The sequence below is a fragment of the Canis lupus genome, chromosome 10 (assembly GCF_003254725.2).
Source record: "Canis lupus dingo isolate Sandy chromosome 10, ASM325472v2, whole genome shotgun sequence".
Lineage (NCBI taxonomy): Eukaryota > Metazoa > Chordata > Mammalia > Carnivora > Canidae > Canis > Canis lupus.
Genome location: NC_064252.1, coordinates 64,225,078 through 64,244,765, shown reverse-complemented (window position 1 = coordinate 64,244,765; position 19,688 = coordinate 64,225,078). Strand labels below are relative to the sequence as shown.

General features: G+C 35.9%; 1 protein-coding gene across 8 annotated transcripts in view; it reads left to right on the top strand.

Annotated features, from left to right (window-relative positions):
* LOC112673404 (WD repeat containing planar cell polarity effector) overlaps positions 1-19,688 on the top strand; it is a 424,409-nt gene that overhangs the window by 21,448 nt on the left and 383,273 nt on the right. Inside the window, exons 1-2 of one of the 8 annotated variants that reach the window (XM_049115574.1) lie at positions 2,678-3,108; positions 3,224-3,339. The exons of 3 other annotated variants lie outside the window; for them this stretch is intronic. In XM_049115574.1, the coding sequence (XP_048971531.1) occupies positions 3,021-3,108; positions 3,224-3,339 (204 nt within the window). In that variant the 5' untranslated portion in view covers positions 2,678-3,020. Of the gene's footprint in view, positions 1-2,677; positions 3,109-3,223; positions 3,340-19,688 lie in introns of those variants that run through there. 4 more of the 8 variants (XM_049115575.1, XM_035721690.2, XM_035721694.2 and 1 more) reach the window with 4 other exon arrangements.

Genomic DNA, 19,688 nt, shown 5'->3' with positions numbered 1-19,688 from the left:
ACCACCTCACTTATAGTGTAAGAACATTTGTCTAATCAAACTTTGAAAAGACAGAGAATCTTGAAAGCAGCAAGAGAGCCAGTCATCACACACGGAACTCTTCATTAGATGATCTACAGATTTCTCATCAGAAACTTTGGAGGCTAGAAAACAGTGGGCAAATATATTCAAAGTGTTAATGAAAAAAACTAACAAGCAAGAATCCTGTATCTGGCAAAACTGTCCTTCAAAAGTGAAAGAGAAAAAAAAAAGAAAAAAGCGAAAGAGAAATTAAGATATTCTCAAACATACAAAAGCTGAGGGTATTCATGACTGCAAGACCTGCCCTGGAAGAAAGGTGCAAGGCAGTTCTGCAAGGTGAAGTAAAAAGTGCAAGTTAAAGCCATATGTAGAAATAAAGATTCAATAAAGGTAAATACATTAGCAATTATAAAAGCCAGTATTACATAACAATGTTCTATAACTGCATTTTTTTCTATGTGACTTAAGAAAGTAATTCATTTAGGGAAAAAAAAAAGCAATAATTAGTATATAAGCTAATATTACTATAATTTGGTTTGTAAATCCAAATCTTGTTTCCTATATAACTTAGAAGACTAATGCATTTAAAATTATTTATGTTTGGGGGCACACATTGTGACATCAACAACTAAAACAGTGGGGCTAGAGCTGTAAAGGAACAGACTTTTTTTTTTCTGCCTAAGGGTTTTCTTTGTAAAATATTTATTATAGCACATAGTGGATGATGAAAAATGTTCTCAGTTTTGTATGATTGAAAAAGTCTTTGTTTTGGGAAGCTTGGGTGGCTCAGCAGTTGAGCATCTGCCTTCGGCTCCGGGTATGATTCCATGCTCCTGGATCGAGTCCCACATCAGGCTCCCTGCATGGAGCCTGCTTCTCCCTCTGCCTGTGTCTCTCCCTCTCTCTCTGTCTCTCATGAATAAATAAATAAAATCTTAAAAAAAAAAGAAAAGAAAAAGTCTTTGTTTTACCTTTTATTTTGAAAGATATTTTCACTGGGTATAAAATTCTAGGTTGACAGTTTTTCTTTCAGTACTATATAGAGATGGTGGTCCAGTGTTTTTTCAATTTGTCATGTTTCTTAAGTCATCTGCTGTCATCTTATCTTTCTTTTTGTATGTAAGTGTGTATTTTATTTATCACTGGTTTTTAGTAATATTATTACAATATTCCTTGGTTTAGTTTTTTTTCATGTTTATTATGCTTGGGTTCTTTGAGATTCTTGGATTAATGAATTTGTAGTTTTCAACAAATTTGGGGAAATTTGGTTATTATTTCTTCAAGTATGTTGTCCATCTCCCTCCTGTCACTATTTTGAGGATGCAAATTATATGTATAGTAGGCTGATTGAAGTAGTCCCACTGCTCACTGATGTTCTGTTCATTTTTTAAATTCATGTTTCTTTCCAGGTTTCGTTTTGTAAAGTTTTTATTTCTGTGTCTCCAAGGTCACTCCTTCCTTCCTTCTGTCTGTGTGTAACTGCTGTTAATTCTATTGTAGTTTTCATCTCACATGTTGTAGTTTTCATCTCTAGAAGTCTGATTTGGGTCTGTTTCATATCTTTCGTGTCTGCTAAATATTTTGAATCTATGAAATACATTGTGATTGCTTTAATGTTCTAGTCTCAATTATAAATGTCAGAGCTGAGTTGGTTTAGATTGAGTTTTCTTCTTATTCTGGATCATATTTTTATGTTCTTTGGATGCTTGGTAATTTTGTATTGCATGCCAGATGCTTTAAATATTATTTTTTGGGTGTTGGATATTTTTATTTCTCTATAAATAATTTTGAACTTTATTCTGGGATGCAGTTGAGTTACTTGGAAACAGTTGGATCTTTTAGGACTTGCTTTTAAGATTTATTAGGTAAAACTGAATAGTGTTCAGCCTAAGGCTAATAATTGTTCATTCCTGAGGCAAGAGTTTTCTGGATACTCTATACAATCACTGTAAATTACTAAATTTTTATGTCAGGCTGGTGGGAGCAGGCACTATTCTTAGCCCCATATGAGTGCCTACCACATTTATCTTTAATCATTTTGGGTCTTTCCCTGATCTTGTGAAAGTTTCTTATATGCCTGTATTGTCAGTTATTAGCCAAATTCTCAAGGAGAACCTTCTGAAGATCTCTGTAGTCCTCCCTCTATTGGCTGTCTTCTCTCCAGAGAATTTTAACCAAATTGTCCTCCCCAGTCTTTCAGCACTATTTCCTCAACCCAAGTTGTTTCCTGGACTCCTGATTTCCCCTATTCTGTATCATACTTTCTCCTAACACAGCTTCAATATGCCTACCAGTTTTGTTTTTAGTTTCTATTCTCTTTTTGGTAAACAAGAACCCCTTTTCTTGCAAGATCAGCTGGGTTTTTTTTTCTTCTTCTTCTTCTTCTATGGGCCAAGCATTGTACTGGTTTTCTCTGTGTTTGTCTTGTTCTTGATGGGAGCTGTTGGAAATGGTGAGTGCTTTTCTTGAGAGATTTGGCCTCATCCACAACCCAACAGCTAGTCCTTGGTACAGCCTGGAGAGCTCCTTGGAAACTGATGCGCCAACAGGAGGCTCCATCAGCCTTGAGCACTGGGATGGATTAGGTCATTTTCTAAGGAAGAACATTCTACTCCTCCAATCTAAAGTTTCCTTGCAAACTCAAATGGGGAAATTGCTTTCCAAATGGATAAGCTCAAGTGAGAATAAAAAATACCTTTTACTAGGCAGCAGGGCAGTACTTTTATTAGTCAGTGTTAGAATAAAAACAAGCCCTTCATGAGGTAATAGAACCCTTCTTTGGACCTAAATCGATTTTTATGTTTGTTCTGCTTTTAATTGTTTCTGGAAAAGTGATTTGTAGTCCAAAGTGGCTTTCTGTGTTATAGGTGCTATGTTATATAATACTGTTCTTACTAAAAGGTCATTATTTACTTATTTATGATAGTCACAGAGAGAGAAAGAGAGAGAGGCAGAGACACAGGCAGAGGGAGAAGCAGGCTCCATGCACCGGGAGCCCGATGTGGGATTCAATCCCGGGTCTCCAGGATCGCGCCCCAGCCAAAGGCAGGCACCAAACCGCTGCGCCACCCAGGGATCCCCTAAAAGGTCATTTTTGCTTGTTTTGATTTTTTAAAAAATTTCGGATCCAGGTTATGTTTATTTTAATTTTTCATTTTATTTCTTTTTAAAGTTTTTCTTCCTCTTATTTCTCCTGCTTTAGCAACCCTCCATCATCTGCCAGAGGAATGGGAAGGAATGAGGGCACTTAGTTTATTCTTTTTAAAAGTTTTCCAAACCAATTGGCTGGATATCGTCAGAAGAGTCACCTTTTCCCTGGTGAGTTTGTTACATAAGGTGGAACCTCATTAATTATAAATATGACCCTGTAGGAACCTAGGTTATGTTTATTACTAAAGATAAGGCCATCTTGGCCTGGTCGTCCCTTTAGGATCTGTGTTGTCCATCCCTGATAACCAGGCTGAGCCTGGCTCATGAACAGGACAGCTCCTTAAAGAGGTACCTTGTTATGTAAGAAAGTTCTGTAGAATAGTGGTGACTAAAATCTCTTTTGGTAAAATGAGGTTGTTAAAGAATTTACATAATAAATCCAAAACTTAGAGATTTGAAGTGTATTGGCATGTTTTTTTTCTTTTTTTTATTATTTTACTTTATTTTTTTCATCATGATAAGCGTGCTCTTTAATCTCCGTCTCCTATTTCACTGCCACCCCCACACTCATCTGCCCCCCAGGCAATCATCAGTCTGTTCTCTAGAGTTAAGTATTTTTTTGTTTAAGATTTTATTTATTCATGAGAGACACGGAGAGAGAGGCAGGCAGAGACATAGGCAGAGGGAGAAGCAGGCTCCATGCAGGGAGCCTGATGTGGGACTCGATCCCGGGACCGTGGGATCATGCCCTGAGCCGAAGGCAGATGCTCAACCACTGAGCCACCCAGGCGTCCCAGAATCTATTTCTTGATTAGTCATTTCTCTCTTTTTTTCTTTGCTTGTTTTATATCTTAAATTCCACACATAAGTGAGATCATATGATATTTGTTTTTCCCTGAATTAGTTTATTTAGCATTATATTCTCTAGCTCTATCGTGTTGTTGGAAATGCCAGTATTTCATCTTTTTTGTAGCTGAGTAATATTCCACTGACTATACATAACACATCTGCTTTATCCATTCATCTATACTTGGGCTGCTTCCGTAGTTTGGTTATTGTAAATAATGCTGTAATAAACATAGGAATGTGTGTATCCTTTTGAACTAGTATTTTTGTATTTTTTGAGTAAACACCCAGTAGTATGATGACTGAATTATAGAGTAGTTCCATTTTTTGAGGAATATCCATGATGTTTTCCACAGTGGCTGCACCAGTTTGCACTCTTACCAACTGTACACAAGTGTTCCTATTTCTCTACATCCTCTCTAACACTTGTGGTTTCTTGTGTTTTTTATTTTAGGCTTTCTGACAGGTATGAAGTGATATCTGATTGTAGTTTTGATTTGCATTTCCCTGATGATGAGTGATGTTAAGCATATTTTCACGTGCCTGTTGGCAATCTCTATGTCTTCTTTGAAGAAATGTCTGTTCATGTTTTCTGCCCATTTTTTAATTGACTATTTGGTTTCTGGGGGCATTGAGTTGTATCAATTTTTTTTTTTATGTATTTCAGATACTAACCTTTTATCAGATAGTCCATTTGCAAATATTCTCTCCCGTTCAGGAGGTTGTCATTTAGTCTTGTTGATTGTTCCCTTTGTTGTACTTTCTTTTTGGGAAATAAGAACTTTTTCTTGCAAGCTCAGCTATTTTTAAATATCTTTTTTTGAAATAATTTGAGTTTGTTGAAAATTGTAAGAATAACTTCTGAGATCTCTTATCTATATTTACCAATTAATGTCCAGTCACATTTGCTTTATTATACTTGTTCTCCCTCTTTCTTTACTTTCCCTCCAAATGATATTTTTTTCTGAACCATTTGATACTAAAGTTGCAGACATTATGCTCTTTTGTACTCCAATATTCTTCAGTGAATATTTTCTAAGAATTGGGATGTTCTTCTGCATAACCACCGAACAATGTAAAATTCAGAAAATTTAACAGTCTTCTTCCTGTGTTTCTCCTTTGCTATTTATACAGAACAGGTCACTTCTGACACTTCTAGTCATCAAATGTATGGGGATTTTTCCTACAGCAAATAATTCTGCTACACCAGCTGACTCTCCTGCAATTCTATTCAATTCTGACACTGTCTACCTGAAGATAGTGTCAGAGTCCATGGTTAAGGCCCTAGTCCCTTGAGACAGCTCCTCACTTTAGTGCCAAAGGCAAGTGGTACATTTCCAGGTTACCCATAACTTCTGTCCACGTTGAATGCAAATCAGAGGCAGATTTGATGTTTTGCCAAAGCAGCTCACAGAACTCAAGGAAACATCTATTTATGTGTACTAGTGTTTCATATAATAAAGGATAGGATAAATGATACATATGTTAGCCAGATAAACAGATAGGGCAAAGTCTGGGAGGGTCATGAGTACAGGAGCTTTTATTTCTATGGAGTTGATAAGCATTATCCTCTGGGTACACAGATATGTTCATCAATCTGAAAGCTCTCTGATCTCCACAATATTGAGATTTTTATTGAGTTTTCATCATGTAGTCATGATAAATTATTAACTACATTTCTAGCCCCTTTCCCCTCCAGCGAATGGGGAGATAAGAATGAAAATTCCAAAGTCTTAATCATGGTTTGGTTTCCTGTGACCAATCTTGATCCAGGAGCCCACTTCATTAGAACAAAAAATATTCCTATCATCCAGAAAATTCCAAGGGACTTAGGAGTCCTATATCAAAACCAGGGTCAAAGGCCAAATATTCACCTAGAAAAAATGGATAAATGCGTAGAAACATATAATCTTCCAAGACTGAATCATGAAGCAATAAAAAAATTCGAATAGACAGTTAACCAGCAAGATTGAACCAGTAATCAAAAACCTTCAAACAAACAAAAGCCCAGGACTACATGGCTTCACTGGTGAATTCTGCCAAACATTCATAAAAGATTTAATGCCTGTCCTTCTCAAACTGATCCAAAAATTTGAAGAGGAGGGATTGCTACTAAACACATTTTATGAGGCCAGCATTATCTTGATACTGAAACCAGACAAGGATACCATATAAAAGAAGAAAGAGAGAGAGAGAGAGAGAGAGAGAGAGAAACAAACAAAGAAAGAAAGAAAAGAAAAAAGAAAAGAAAAGAAAAGAAAATTAGAGGCCAATATCCCTAAAGAAAATAGATGCAAAAATCCTCAAGATTAGCAAACTGAGTTCAGCAATACATTAAAAAGATCATACACCATAATCGGGTGGGATTTAGTCTAGAAATGCAGCAGTGGTTTAACATCTGCAAATCAGTCATTGTGATATATTACATTAACAAAATGAAAGATAAAAATCATGTCATCACTTCAATAGTTGTAGGGAAAAAAGACACTTGACAGAATTCAAGATCCATTTATGATAAAACCTCTGAATAAAGCAGGTGTAGATGGAATGTACCTCAACATAAAAGATCACATATCACAAACCCACATCTGACATTGTACTCAGTGGTGAAAAGCTGGATGCTTTTCCTCTAAGATCAGGAAAAAGACAAGGATGCCCACTCTTATCACTTTTATTTGACATAATATTTATTAGAAGTCCTTGCTGGAGCAATTAGGCAAGAAAAAAATTTAAAAAATAAAAGGCATCCAAATTGTAAAGCAAAAGGTAAAACTTTCATAATTTACAGGTGACCACCCAGGCACCCCAACATTTTTAAAAAGATTTTAAGTAATCTCTACACCCATTGTGGGGCTTCAACTTACAACCCTGAGATCAAGAGTTGCTTGCTAGCCAAGCATCCCAACATTTTTTTCTTCAACACACGATGTTCTTTTCCCTTTGTAATTAATAATCAGTGGTGAAATACTTTGTATGTTAAAATCCTTTTTCTCATCAAAATTTAACCAATAGTTTTAGCTCTGATGATGATTTTTTCTTGAATCAGTTATTCCTAAGATGGTAAAATGCTTTTCAAAGTCTGTCATTTTCAACATTTATTAGATGTCATTCTGCTGTAAGTTTGTTTTCCCTTATCCATTTATCAATCTATCATCTATTCTTACTGCCAACACTTCTGACACCAAATGTATGTATTTTCTACACCAAACAATCATCCAGTTCTCTGTGGACACCAATTTTGTGTTCTACAAGTCAGTTCAATTCTGACGCTATCTGGAGTTAGCAAGACCCTATAGGTTAAGGGCTCAGTTACACGAGACTGCTCCCCGTTTCAGAGCCATCATAAGTCCAGACATCCTATAATTCTGACCAATTGGCTATAAATCACAGGTTTCCACAATCGCTTCTTGGGTTCAGTAATTTGTTAGAATGGCTCAGGAGATAGGTTATTTACTATTACTGATTTACTATAAAGGATACAACTCAGGAACAGCCAAACAAAAGAGATGTATAGGACAAGGCATGGGGGAAGTGGTATGGAACTTTCATGCCTTCTCTGGGCATGTCACTCTCCCAGCACCTTCATGTGTTAAAAAGAAACCCTGAAAGTTCTCCGAACTCTGTAGTTACTATGGAGATTTCATTATGTAGGCATGATTGATAAAATCATTGGCCGTTATTGATGAACTCCTTTTCTAGCCTCTCTTGCCTCCTTGGAGGTCCTGAGGTGGGACTGGAAGTTTTCACCCTTTAATCGTACGTGATCTTTCTGATGACCAGTGCCCTTCCTGAAACTATCTGGGAGCACCTCAGCCAAGAATCATCATCTCATTTGTACTACCAAAGTCACTGTTAACACTAAGGAAACTGCTAGGGATTTAGAAACTCTTTTGCTGGAGAATCAGGAATGAACACCAAATGTTTATTATATCACAGTATCACTATCTAATCTATCTAGTTAGTATAGACTTGATTTTTTTTTTAGTGAATTACATTAGTATCTTAAGGGTTTATTTTTCTTTAAGTAAATTATAGTGACTTTTTTTCTACTTTGACGTGACTTACTATGAGGAAATGAGCTAAAATCAAAACCAAAGGTCTTCTATTTAGCATTCTTAGTTTTTTAAGAACAGAGATGACCTCAGATGTGTTGTCATTTTGAAGCTATACCGTAAGGATGCACATAATGAGAGGAAAAGGACAAATCTGAACAATTTGGCAAGACCTCTGGGAACCTAGGGAAAGTCAGACTGTGAGATTTTAGTCCTATTTTCCCTTTCCCCAAACAGGAACAAATAGAACAATTATGTAAGCCTCATGGCTCCTTGGAGGACATTCTGAGACTCTCAGAAGGTTATGGATTCTTGGTTATCTTGTCCATGTAGTTCACAGACCTACCAGTAACCTGACTTCTTTTTAAGTCTTTCTGCTTTTTTCCCTACTCTTAACTGTCTGGTATATCCATAATTGCTGAGAAAAAGACAGAGAGGGAGAGAGGCATGAGAAGTTGTCACCATTGCTGCTTGGGCAGAGCCTCCCCCACCAAAACCCTCGTAGTTTGCTTAACAATCTTCGGACTATGTCAAGTGCCCATTCCCAGTTCACTCAGGTGTATGTATGGAGTCATGATTTTCAGAACACATTCCTTTTCATGGAATGTCCTATGGCTAGCTCCCTTGTAATAGGGTTGTTGGAGAGGGCATTTTCCCTAAGTCACTATTATGGATATAGTTTACAAGATGTATCTGCATCCTAGTTCTTCACCCTTTCAGAACAGAGCCTTACACTGTCTATAGGCAATATATAAGCTAAGTGATTGACTTTCTGAGTTATTTTCAGAATATTAATATGTGATATTTATTTTAATTTAGTTTCAGTAATGCTGGTGTAAAACTTAGACAAGGATTTTCAATAATGTAATATCTGGTATTCATTGAAAGTATTATGAAAGCATGATTGTTAATTAAGTTTGCCTCATTAATTTAGCCTGATTAAGAGGTATAAATATAATTGTGTATTTCCTTATACTTTCGTGTTACTACAATGATATCATTTAGTATTTTCCTTAAAAGAGCTATTTAGTACATTCTTTGAAAATCTGTGTAGACTAGACTGTTTGCCCTTAACATTTTCCAGAAGCCCAAAATTGACTTCCCACATTGTGTAATTTGCTTCTGCATTTTCTGCATTGAGTTTCACTTGTTCATGTGTTCTTGTAATTTAATATGACTGAAATATTAATAACTAATTGTTTAAAGTAGAATAATTCAGTTAATTCCATGTATAATTAAAAAATTTAAATACATTAACATTTCACAACAGTCTGTGATTGGGATTAGAACTGTTTGTGTTTGCTATTCAAATACTCAGCATAATATTTGATATTTGGATAAAATGCTATTTTCATATTAAGTATATTTGTTTAAAATTTTAGAGGGTATATACTAGGGAGCTTGGAAAATTTTCATTTAACATAAAATTATTTGATTATTTTCAGATATTAAAAATACAGAACAGTTTTTTGGAATCTCACAGGCTTATATGATTTTGCAGGTTTGCATCCTTTAATGATATGTGTCTTTTTTCTGTCATACATAAAACATTTGATCTCTAGGTTTTGCTCAAAATAGAATAAAGGATGGGAAAAGTGAGATGAACTACCCTTTCAGTTCTTTTCTAGAGAACATAAAACTATCCCATTTCTTTTAAGCAGACTGTCCCAAATGATTAACTTTCTTTCTTTCTTTTTTTTTTTTTTTATGATAGTCACACAGAGAGAGAGAGAGAGAGGCAGAGACACAGGCAGAGGGAGAAGCAGGCTCCATGCACCGGGAGCCCAACGTGGGATTCGATCCCGGATCTCTAGGATCGCGCCCTAGGCCAAAGGCAGGCGCCAAACCGCTGCGCCACCCAGGGATCCCTGATTAACTTTATTTCACAAGAAGAAACACATCTTTATTTTAAAGTACAATACTTGGGATCCCTGGGTGGCTCAGCGGTTTAGTGCCTGCCTTCAGCTCAGGGCGTGATCCTGGAGTCCCAGGATCGAGTCCCATGTTGGGCTCCTTGCATGGAGCCTGCTTCTCCCTCTGCCTGTGTCTCTGCCTCTCTCTCTCTCTCTGTATCTCATGAATAAATAAATAAAATCTTAAAAAAAAAGGGTACAATACTTTTGTACATTGTGTGAATTGTTAAATGTGTTGACTTTTTAAAAAGCTGCCTGACGGAATCAACTATTTACAACAAGCCCAGGCCAGCCAGAACTACTCGCGAAGAGCATATAGACTTACTGAAGTTGAAACTACAACAAAGCAAGATTATTCTAGAGACATGAAGTCTGAGTTTTGGCTTCAGGAAATATCACTTTGAAATTACTCTCTAGGTAGAATTAAATAAGAGTTTGAAATATGTATTTAAAATGAATGAAGTTGCTATATACTCAATAGAACTCATTGCCAAAGGATTTTAAAAACATTTTGGTTACTGTTGTTTTAAATGCTTTAAGAATGTTTGAAACTGAATTGTGGAACTACCTTATAATGAAGGCTTTAAAAGAACATGGTCTTTCCCTGCTGTGAAAATGTGATTTTTATTATAAGTTGATTATGAGAAAGCTGTTAACTAGTGATATTTAACCTGTGTCTGACTGAAAAGATAAAATTACTTAACTGTCTGCCTATAAAAAGAAAATAAACTGTCAATGCCAAATTATGAATCATGCTTCTCATTGTTATGAACAACTGTAATGTAACAGTGAAAAGTTAAAATAGGAGTCTAGGATTCATGGTTATTTTCAGAATTCTTATTATTTTTTTATTTTATTTTTTATTTTTTTATTTTTTTTTGAATTCTTATTCTAAGTGATGGAAATGATCATTTAATATTAGGAGCATTCTAATTGTTTTATATTATCTATAGGTTATATATGTACATATACACACAAACTATTTGCTATATATGTATAGTATAATTTTATGTATATACTGTATACTGTATGAGATATTCTTATACTATATTTTAATATACAGTACATATACTATATATTGTACAAGGTATGTGTGTATATATATATATATATACACATAGTGTATGTTTATTTATGTAGTGTGTGTGTATATAGAGGCAGAGACTGAGGCTGATAGATACACTGTATAGTGTATACTACTGTATAGTAGAGAACAGTGCATTTGTAGGCTATTTCTATTATGTCATATGGAGAAATAATTATATCAGTAGTCCTAAGTCTTTCGTTACAGCAGTTATCTTCTAAGTAGGACTTCTTTGCCATATATTTTAAGGTTGTACAATATAGAATTACTGGTGGCAGTTGTGTACATTTATCTTTTCATTTTAGCCCTCTACCTAACAGACTATTGTCAAAGGACACTATTTTTTTTTTTTTTTTAAGTAGGGTCCGGAAAAAAAAAAAAAAAAGTAGGCTCCGTTCCCAACATGGTATGGGGCTTGAACTCAGGACACTGAGACTAAGAGTCACATGCTCTGCTGACTGAGTCAGCCAGGCACCCTATCAATGGATACATTTCAAAAGAGAATGTGATCATGACTTTCATACACATATAAAATGAATATATGCCAAAAATTATATTTAATTCATTAATTAATGGTATTATATTATTACAGTTCAAAGTACCATATGTTTATGGTTAAATAAGGGAGGCTGAAATGAATGTACAAGTGAATGCAGAACAGATAAAACTGATCAGTATCTGCTGGACAATAATCAGGACCAATTTGCATTTCTATGGACATGTTTGTATTATTAATTTCTACAAGTTAGCTTCTCTCTCTACAGAGTTATAAAAAAGTCTAGTCAATGACAAATAAATGCCTGACTAGTCAATACACTGATTAAATTTCAGCCTTTCACAGTTTTTCCCTAACTGTTCAGTACTGTTTTCGTCTTTGGTATTTTATATTAATTTGATTTGATTAGTTGCAAGAGAGACATTGTTTCATGCCTATCTATTTCAGTTTAGTCTTGTAAATTCTGTGAGGGCAGGTGCTCAAAAGTCCACGCATCTGTAAATCAATAAAATGTCTTGGATGTAAATACAAAATTTGAATGATTTAAACCTGTGTCCTGCTTCAGAAAGTAGAAGAAAATAGGGTTTTTATAAATCTAACATTCATTGTAATGGAGGAGTCAAGTTATTTGAAGGAATCTAACAATGAATACTTTTGAAAAGCAAGAATTCTCTTCTAATGGAATTAATTCCTCATCTTTTTACTTTATAAATGAGAGCTTTGTATATCACATTTTAAGTTGGGTGTAACTTTAACTCCAAAATAATTAGAAGCACTGAACCATGAATGAAGCAAGTATGGCATGTTATATTTATGAAATCCTCATATTGTATGATTTTGCTCCAATGCTTGCTGCTTTGCCAATCATTATACTTCCCTTTTAAAATTAATAATAATATATTAGAACTTAGAGTTATATACCCTTCTCATTTTGAGGAATACTAAGTATGATGAGATAAACTCTACCTATATCTAGCAGTTAGACTGTGAGCCAATCAGATAGTCTTGCTTAGGACATTGACTTTTAAGGGAGTGCTGGATATTAAAATAGTTAGATTAGATGATGTAGATGATGGAGTAGTTTCAGCAGTATGTGTGTAGAGAGTGGAGATTAAGTATTCAGTGGGTCTCAGGGCTACGGGGCCTGAGTTTATGGCTTAGGATTTTCATCATACTTTGCCTCCTTTGATTTCCTTTGCAGCCTGATTCTCTGGGCTTCCATTGATTCTATAATCTACTTGTTTTTTTTGCCATCAGTTTCTTTTATGCTAAAGTTAGCTGGACTTGGTTTCTGTTGTTAAACAAAAGCCAAAATAAAACTCTAGTAGAAGAAACAATCAAGTACATGATTATGTTTCTAGTTATATGATCATTTCAAATTTACATAGGACAAAGTGAAGTATATATCATTTTATGTGGGAAAAATAGAAACAATGCCGAAATAATTAGGTTGCTGAATTGTAACCTAACAGATCACATGAATCAATTTATGGCATAATAGTATAACTATGAATATATCATTTTGAAGTATTGTAATCCATCTTTTACCTTAGAGCCACATGCCCAAGAATATCCTTTGAATATTTAAAACTTCTCTGGCATCTTAAAATATTAGCTGCTTCTAGTAATAGTGGAGTAGCTCGTATTGAACTAATCCTCCTGCAGAAAACCATTATAAATTCTGGACAAAATACAAAAACCCCACAACTCTGAAGGCACTGGAGAGTGACCATAAGCAGGCAGAAATGGAAGGGGAGTCAACACTTGGAAAGAGAGAATAACACTGCATAAACAAAAAAGAGATTCTATTGCCAGCAGACCTGCATTACAAGACATGCTGAAGGGAGTTCTTCAGGTTGAAGGGAAGTGATACCAGATGGAAACTTGGATTTTCCAGAGGAATAAAGAGCACCAGAAATGGGAAGTATGTGGGTAAATGTATTTATTATTCCCCAATTCCTTTAAAGCACTGTGACCATTTAAGGTAAAAAGTATACTACTGTATTGTGAGGCTTGTGGCATATGCAGATGTAATATCTACAATGATTATAGCATAATGTTGAAGAAGGGAAATTGCAAGGTTCCTGCATTTTCATGAAGTAGTACAATATTAACTCTTAGTGGACTGTTAAAAGTTAAGGATATGTGTTGTTATCCTTAGAATAATCACTAAAAATGCAAAGAGGGATTGCTAAAAATATGAGTTTAGCAGTTTACAGTGTGCTGGCATGCAGCTGAATCCAGATTTCAAAAAAGGATGACAATTGCATTTAAATGATTAGATTTCAAACGATAACTTTTAAATAGGGTTGAAAATATTAGCAGCCTGTAAAAAGCACTGAATAATCCAGAAACTCTCTGGTAAATAGTACTAATTATTCTTAAAATTTATTGAGTGCTATGTATCAGCTTTGTATTAAGCTCTTTACATATATTATCACATTTATTCATTACAACATCCTTAATAGGGTAGTTGCTATTATTAGTTCCATTTTACCATAACTGAGGTATTAAATAATGTGGTATTAAATATTTGCCCAAGGTATCGTAGCAGTAAGTGGCAGAGGCAAAATTTGAACCCAAAATACCTGACTTTAGAGCTTGTGCTTCTAACTGCTATATTTCCTTAGAAAAATGACACCTGAATTAAGCTTCATGCCTGACATATTGCAAATAAAAGGCAATATTTGAATAAAATTAAAGGTGAAGTATTTGTTAAATTATGAAATATTAGAAAATGTCAGTTCCTATTTCTGATATTCTTGGCATTCTCTTTTCCTCATATGTAATACATACATTTTACTTTCTCCTATATAAACTTGATAATGATCATCTATCTAAGTGTGTTTCCATGGTTAATCTCTGGGGTGGATAATTCCTATCCCAAATTCTCCCATTCTTTGACTTTATTTTGTTCTTTAGTGCTTCCTTTACTTTGATGGCCCCCTCTTTCAATAAATCTGGTTGGAAAACAAGTGCTTCTTATACCCTGGACTAGGAAAAACGAGGGAAAATTTTGTCATTCAGAGGCCATGGGGAAGAGAAAAATCAGGCTCTTATTTAGGGCGGGGGAGGACATAAAGTTATATTGAATGCCCTTGAGATTAATCATGTTTTAGTAAAAGTAGAATTTGAAAATGAGAGCTGTAGATAATTGTGATCTTAGTCTTAGCACCCAGTTATTTCTGTGGTTTGTTTTAGTTGCTGAATATTAAAGTAAGTGGTGAAAAATGTCCCTACTAAGAGAGGGGCAGAGAGTCACTACTACTCTACTGGTCATCCCTTTTCTTTTGTTACCTTGTATGGTTATAACTATGTATAGACACTCGAGCTTTAAGGTATGTGAAAAAGCCTGAAGGGTCTTTTGAACTGCTCATTAGGGGTACTTTCCGTGTTGAAGTCAGGTAGCCTCTCTCTGAAGTCTCTGCCTCTCTCTCTGTGTGTCTCTCATGAATAAATTAATAAAATCTTAAAAAAATAATTCTATTATAGTTTAACTTGTTTCCTTATGTTCTAGAGAGCATAGTGGTTGAACCAGCTTCAAAACTCTCAACTCTCCCATGTCTGTGTAATTTTGGGCAAGTTATTTAACCTCTTTGGCCTCAGGTCCTCCTCATATGGTTGTTATAAGCATCAATGATGTAATCTATGTAAAATACCTGAAACATGGCGAACATTTAATAAATATTAGCTATTGTTATTCTACCCATAATGGAAGTAGAAAAAGCTTGTCATTATCTTTTTTTTTTTTTTTTTAAGATTTTATTTATTCATGACAGACACAGAACAGAGAGAGAGAGGCAGAGACACAGGCAGAGGGAGAAGCAGGCTCCATGCAAGGAGCCCGACATGGGACTCGATCCCGGGTCTTCAGGATCATGCCCTGGGCTGAAGGCAGTGCTAAACCACTGAGCCACCCGGGCTGCCCCTTGTCATTATCTTCTATGGGACACACATTTGTACACTTAAATTTATTACTTCCCAGTCCTGTCCTTTGACAGCTTATTTATTAAAGATTTACTTATGTACTCTAAAAATTTAAACATTTACCTGATGCACGGCATTGTTTAAGTCACGGGCCAGTCAGCCACTAACACTGATGTCTTTTGCCTTTAAGAAACTTAAAAGAGTTTAGTAGGGGTTAGAGAGATAAGATAAATAGACAGATATTGAATTTAAATCTGTTATTAGTGCAATGGGCTATGAGGAAGGTAAGAGCAAGGGAATGGCTCCTTGAGATGGAGGGACTGGAGAAAGCCCCTTTTAGCAACCGATATTTAAGCTACAATAAAAGCAAAGTAGAGAGAGGAGTGTTCCCTTCAGGGGGTCATCATGTGCCAGGACTTTCAGGTGGAAAAGATCCTAGTGTGTTGGGGGCCTAAGGGAAGCCGGGGGGGGGGGGGGGAGGTGGTGGTGGTGGTGGTTAAGACTTAGCAAGATGAGAATGGTGAAATTGTAAAAATTAGAAGGATACATGGAAGGACTTGCAGGCCAAGTAAAGGACAACAAAGGGGACTTGCAATGGATTTGAGGTTGGAGATGGATAGAATCCATTTACATCTTAAAGGATCTGCCTGCAGCATAGAGAAAGTATTAAATATAGATTAGTTGGGGAGGCCGTAATCAGTTTTAGAGGTAGCAGATGATGGCAGTGGAGATGGAGAGAACTAGACATTCAAGATATTTAAGGTATAGAATAGACAAGACTGGGTGATGGTTGTAATTGTAACCATGAGTGGTGAGAGAGAAGGCAGTGTCAAAGATAGCTCTGGTTTTTGATTTATCAACCTTTTTTTGCTAACTTTTGAATTGTATTTGTAGTTTTTCTTTTTTTACAATATGCCCAGATTTACAACTTTTCAGTTGTATAAACTGATAGAATTTAGTTCTTTTTAAAAATAGATATTTGGGGCACTTGACTGGCTCTCAGAGGAGCATGCAATTTGATCTTGAGGTTTTGAGTTTGAGCATCATGTTGGGTGTAGATTATTTAAATGAATAAATAAAAAACTTTTAAAAAAGACTAAAATCTTAAAAAAAATAGATGTTTAACTAATGTGGGATTCTTGGTTTTATATACTGATTTCCTGCTTGCTTTTTAGGTTACTTAGCAATATAATACTTTAAAAGTTTTTTGAAACTTTACAGTGAACAAGGCACAAAGTTAGCAAATCAGACGTAAATTGAATTTAGGCACGAATAAAACCACTGACACCCTATTTATTTCAGTGGCTTCTAGATGTCTTACTATAATTCATCTTATAGGGTTTGAATATTTCTTTAGTTTTCTGAATACTTTTTTTTTTTGGTATATTTTTTTATTGGAGTTCGATTTGCCAACATATAGTATAACACCCAGGGCTCATCTTGTCAAGTGCCCCCTTCAGTGCCTGTCACCCAGTCAGTCCATCCCCTAGCCCCCCCCCCCCCAACCCTTTGTATGTTTCCCAGAGTTAGGAGTCTCTCATGTTTTGTCACCCTCTCTGATTTTTCCCACTCATTGTCTCTCCTTTCCCCTATAATCCTTTTCACTATTTTTTATATTCCCTGTTTGAGTGAAACCATATGATTGTCCTTCTCCGATTGACTGACTTCACTCAGGATAATAACCTCTAGTTCCATCCACATTGAAGCAAATGGTGGGTATTTGTTGTTTCTAATGGCTGAGTGATATTCCACTGTATATATAGACCACAGCTTCTTTATCCATTCATCTTTCAATGGACACTGAGGCTCCTTCCACAGTGTGACTATCGTAGACATTGCTGCTATAAACATTGGGGTGCAGGTGTCTTGGTTTTTCACTGCATCTGCATATTTGGGGTAAATCCCCAGCAGTGCAATTGCTGGGTTCTAGGGCAGCTCTTTTTTTAACTCTTTGAAGAACCTTCACACAGTTTTCCAGAGTGGCTGTACCAGTTCACATTCCCACTAACAGTGCAAGAGGGTTCCCTTTTCTCCACATCTTCTCCAACATTTGTTGTTTCCTGTCTTGTTAATTTTCACCATTCTTACTGGTGTGAAGTGGTATCTCGTTGTGGTTTTGATTTGTATTTCCCTGATGGCCAGCGATGCAGAGCATTTTTTCATGTGCTTGTTGACCATGTGTATATCTTCTTTACTGAAATTTCTTTTCATGTCTTTTGCCCATTTCATGATTGGATTGTTTGTTTCTTTGTTGTTGAGTTTAATAAGTTCTTTATAGATCTTGGATATTAGCTCTTTATCTGATATGTCATTTGCAAATATCTTCTCCCATTCTGTAGGTTGTCTTTTAGTTTTGTTGACTGTTTCTTTAACTGTGCAGAAGCTTTTTATCTTAAGTTCCAGTAGTTCATTTTTGCTTTTGTTTCCCTTGCCTTCATAGATGTATTTTGTAAGAAGTTCCCGTGGCCAAGTTCATAAAGGGTGTTGCCTGTGTTCTCCTCTAGGATTTTGATTGATTCTTGTCTCCTATTTAGATCTTTCATCCATTTTGAGTTTATCTTTGTGTCTGGTGTAAGAGAATGGTCTAGTTTTATTATTCTGTACGTGGCTGTCCAATTTTCCCAGCACCATTTGTTGAAGAGGCTCTCCTTTTTCCAGTGGATAGTTTTTCCTGCTTTGTCGAATATTAGTTGACCATAGAGTTGAGGGCCCATTCTGGGTTCTCTATTCTGTTCCATTGATCTATGTGTCTGTTCTTGTGCCAGTACCACACTGTTTTGATGATCACAGCTTTGTAGTACAACTTGAAATCCAGCATTGTGATGCCCCCGGCTCTGGTTTTCTTTTTTAATATTCCCCTGGCTATTCGGGGTCTTTTCTGATTCCACACAAATCTTAAGATGATTTGTTCCAACTCTGAAGAAAGGCCATGGTATTTTGGTAGGGATTGCATTGAACATGTAAATTTCCCTGGGTAGCATTGACATTTTCACAATATTCATTCTTCCAATCCATGAGCATGGAATATTTTCCCATCTCTTTGTGTCTTCCTCAATTTCTTTCAGAAGTGTTCTGTAGTTTTTAGGGTATAGATCCTTTACCTCTCTGGTTAGGTTTATTCCTAGGTATCTTATGCTTTTGGGTGCAGTTGTAAATGGGATTGAATCCTTAATTTCTCTTTCTTCAGTCTTCAGAAATGCCACTGACTTCTGGGCATTGATTTTGTATCCTGCCACATTGCCAAATTACTGTATGAGTTCTAGCAATCTTGGGGTGGAGTCTTTTGGGTTTTCTATGTAGAGTATCATGTCATCTGCGAAGAGGGAGAGTTTGACTTCTTTGCCAATTTGAATGCCTTTTATTTCTTTTTGTTATCTGATTGCTGAGGCCAGGATTTCTAGTACTATGTTGAATAGCAGTGGTGAGAGTGGACATCCCTGTCGTGTTCCTGATCTTAGGGGAAAGGCTCTCAGTGTTTCCCCATTGAGAATGATATATGCTGTGGGCTTTTCATAGATGGCTTTTAAGATGCTGAGGAATGTTCCCTCTATCCCATGTGCACTTGAAGAGTTTTGATGAGAAATGGATGCTGTATTTTGTCAAATGCTTTCTCTGTATCTATTGAGAGGATCATATGATTCTTGATTTTTCTCTTGTTGATGTGATCAATTATGTTGGTTGTTTTACGAGTGTTGAACCAACCTTGCATCCCAGGGATAAATCCCAGTTGGTCATGGTGACTAATCTTAATGTATTGTTGGATCCTATTGGCTAGTTTCTTGTTGAGCATTTTTGCATCTGTGTTCATCAGGGATATTGGGCTATAATTCTCCTTTTTTGGTGGAGTCTTTGGTATTGGAATTAAAGTGATGCTTGCCTCATAAAATGAGTTTGAAAGTATTCTGTCCCCTTCTATCCTTCAGAACAGCTTTAATAGAATAGGTATTGTTTCTTCTTTAAATATTTGATAGAATTCCCCTGGGAAGCCATCTAGCCCTGGACTTTTGTGTCTTGGGAGGTTTGTGATGACTGCTTCAGTTTCCTCCCTGGTTATTGGCCTGTTCAGGTTTCTCTTTCTTCCCATTCCAGTTTTGGTAATTTGTGGTTTTCCAGAAATGCATCCATTTCTTCTAGATTGCCTAATTTGTGGGCATATAGTTGCTCATAATATGTTTTTAAAATTGTTTGTATTTCCTTGG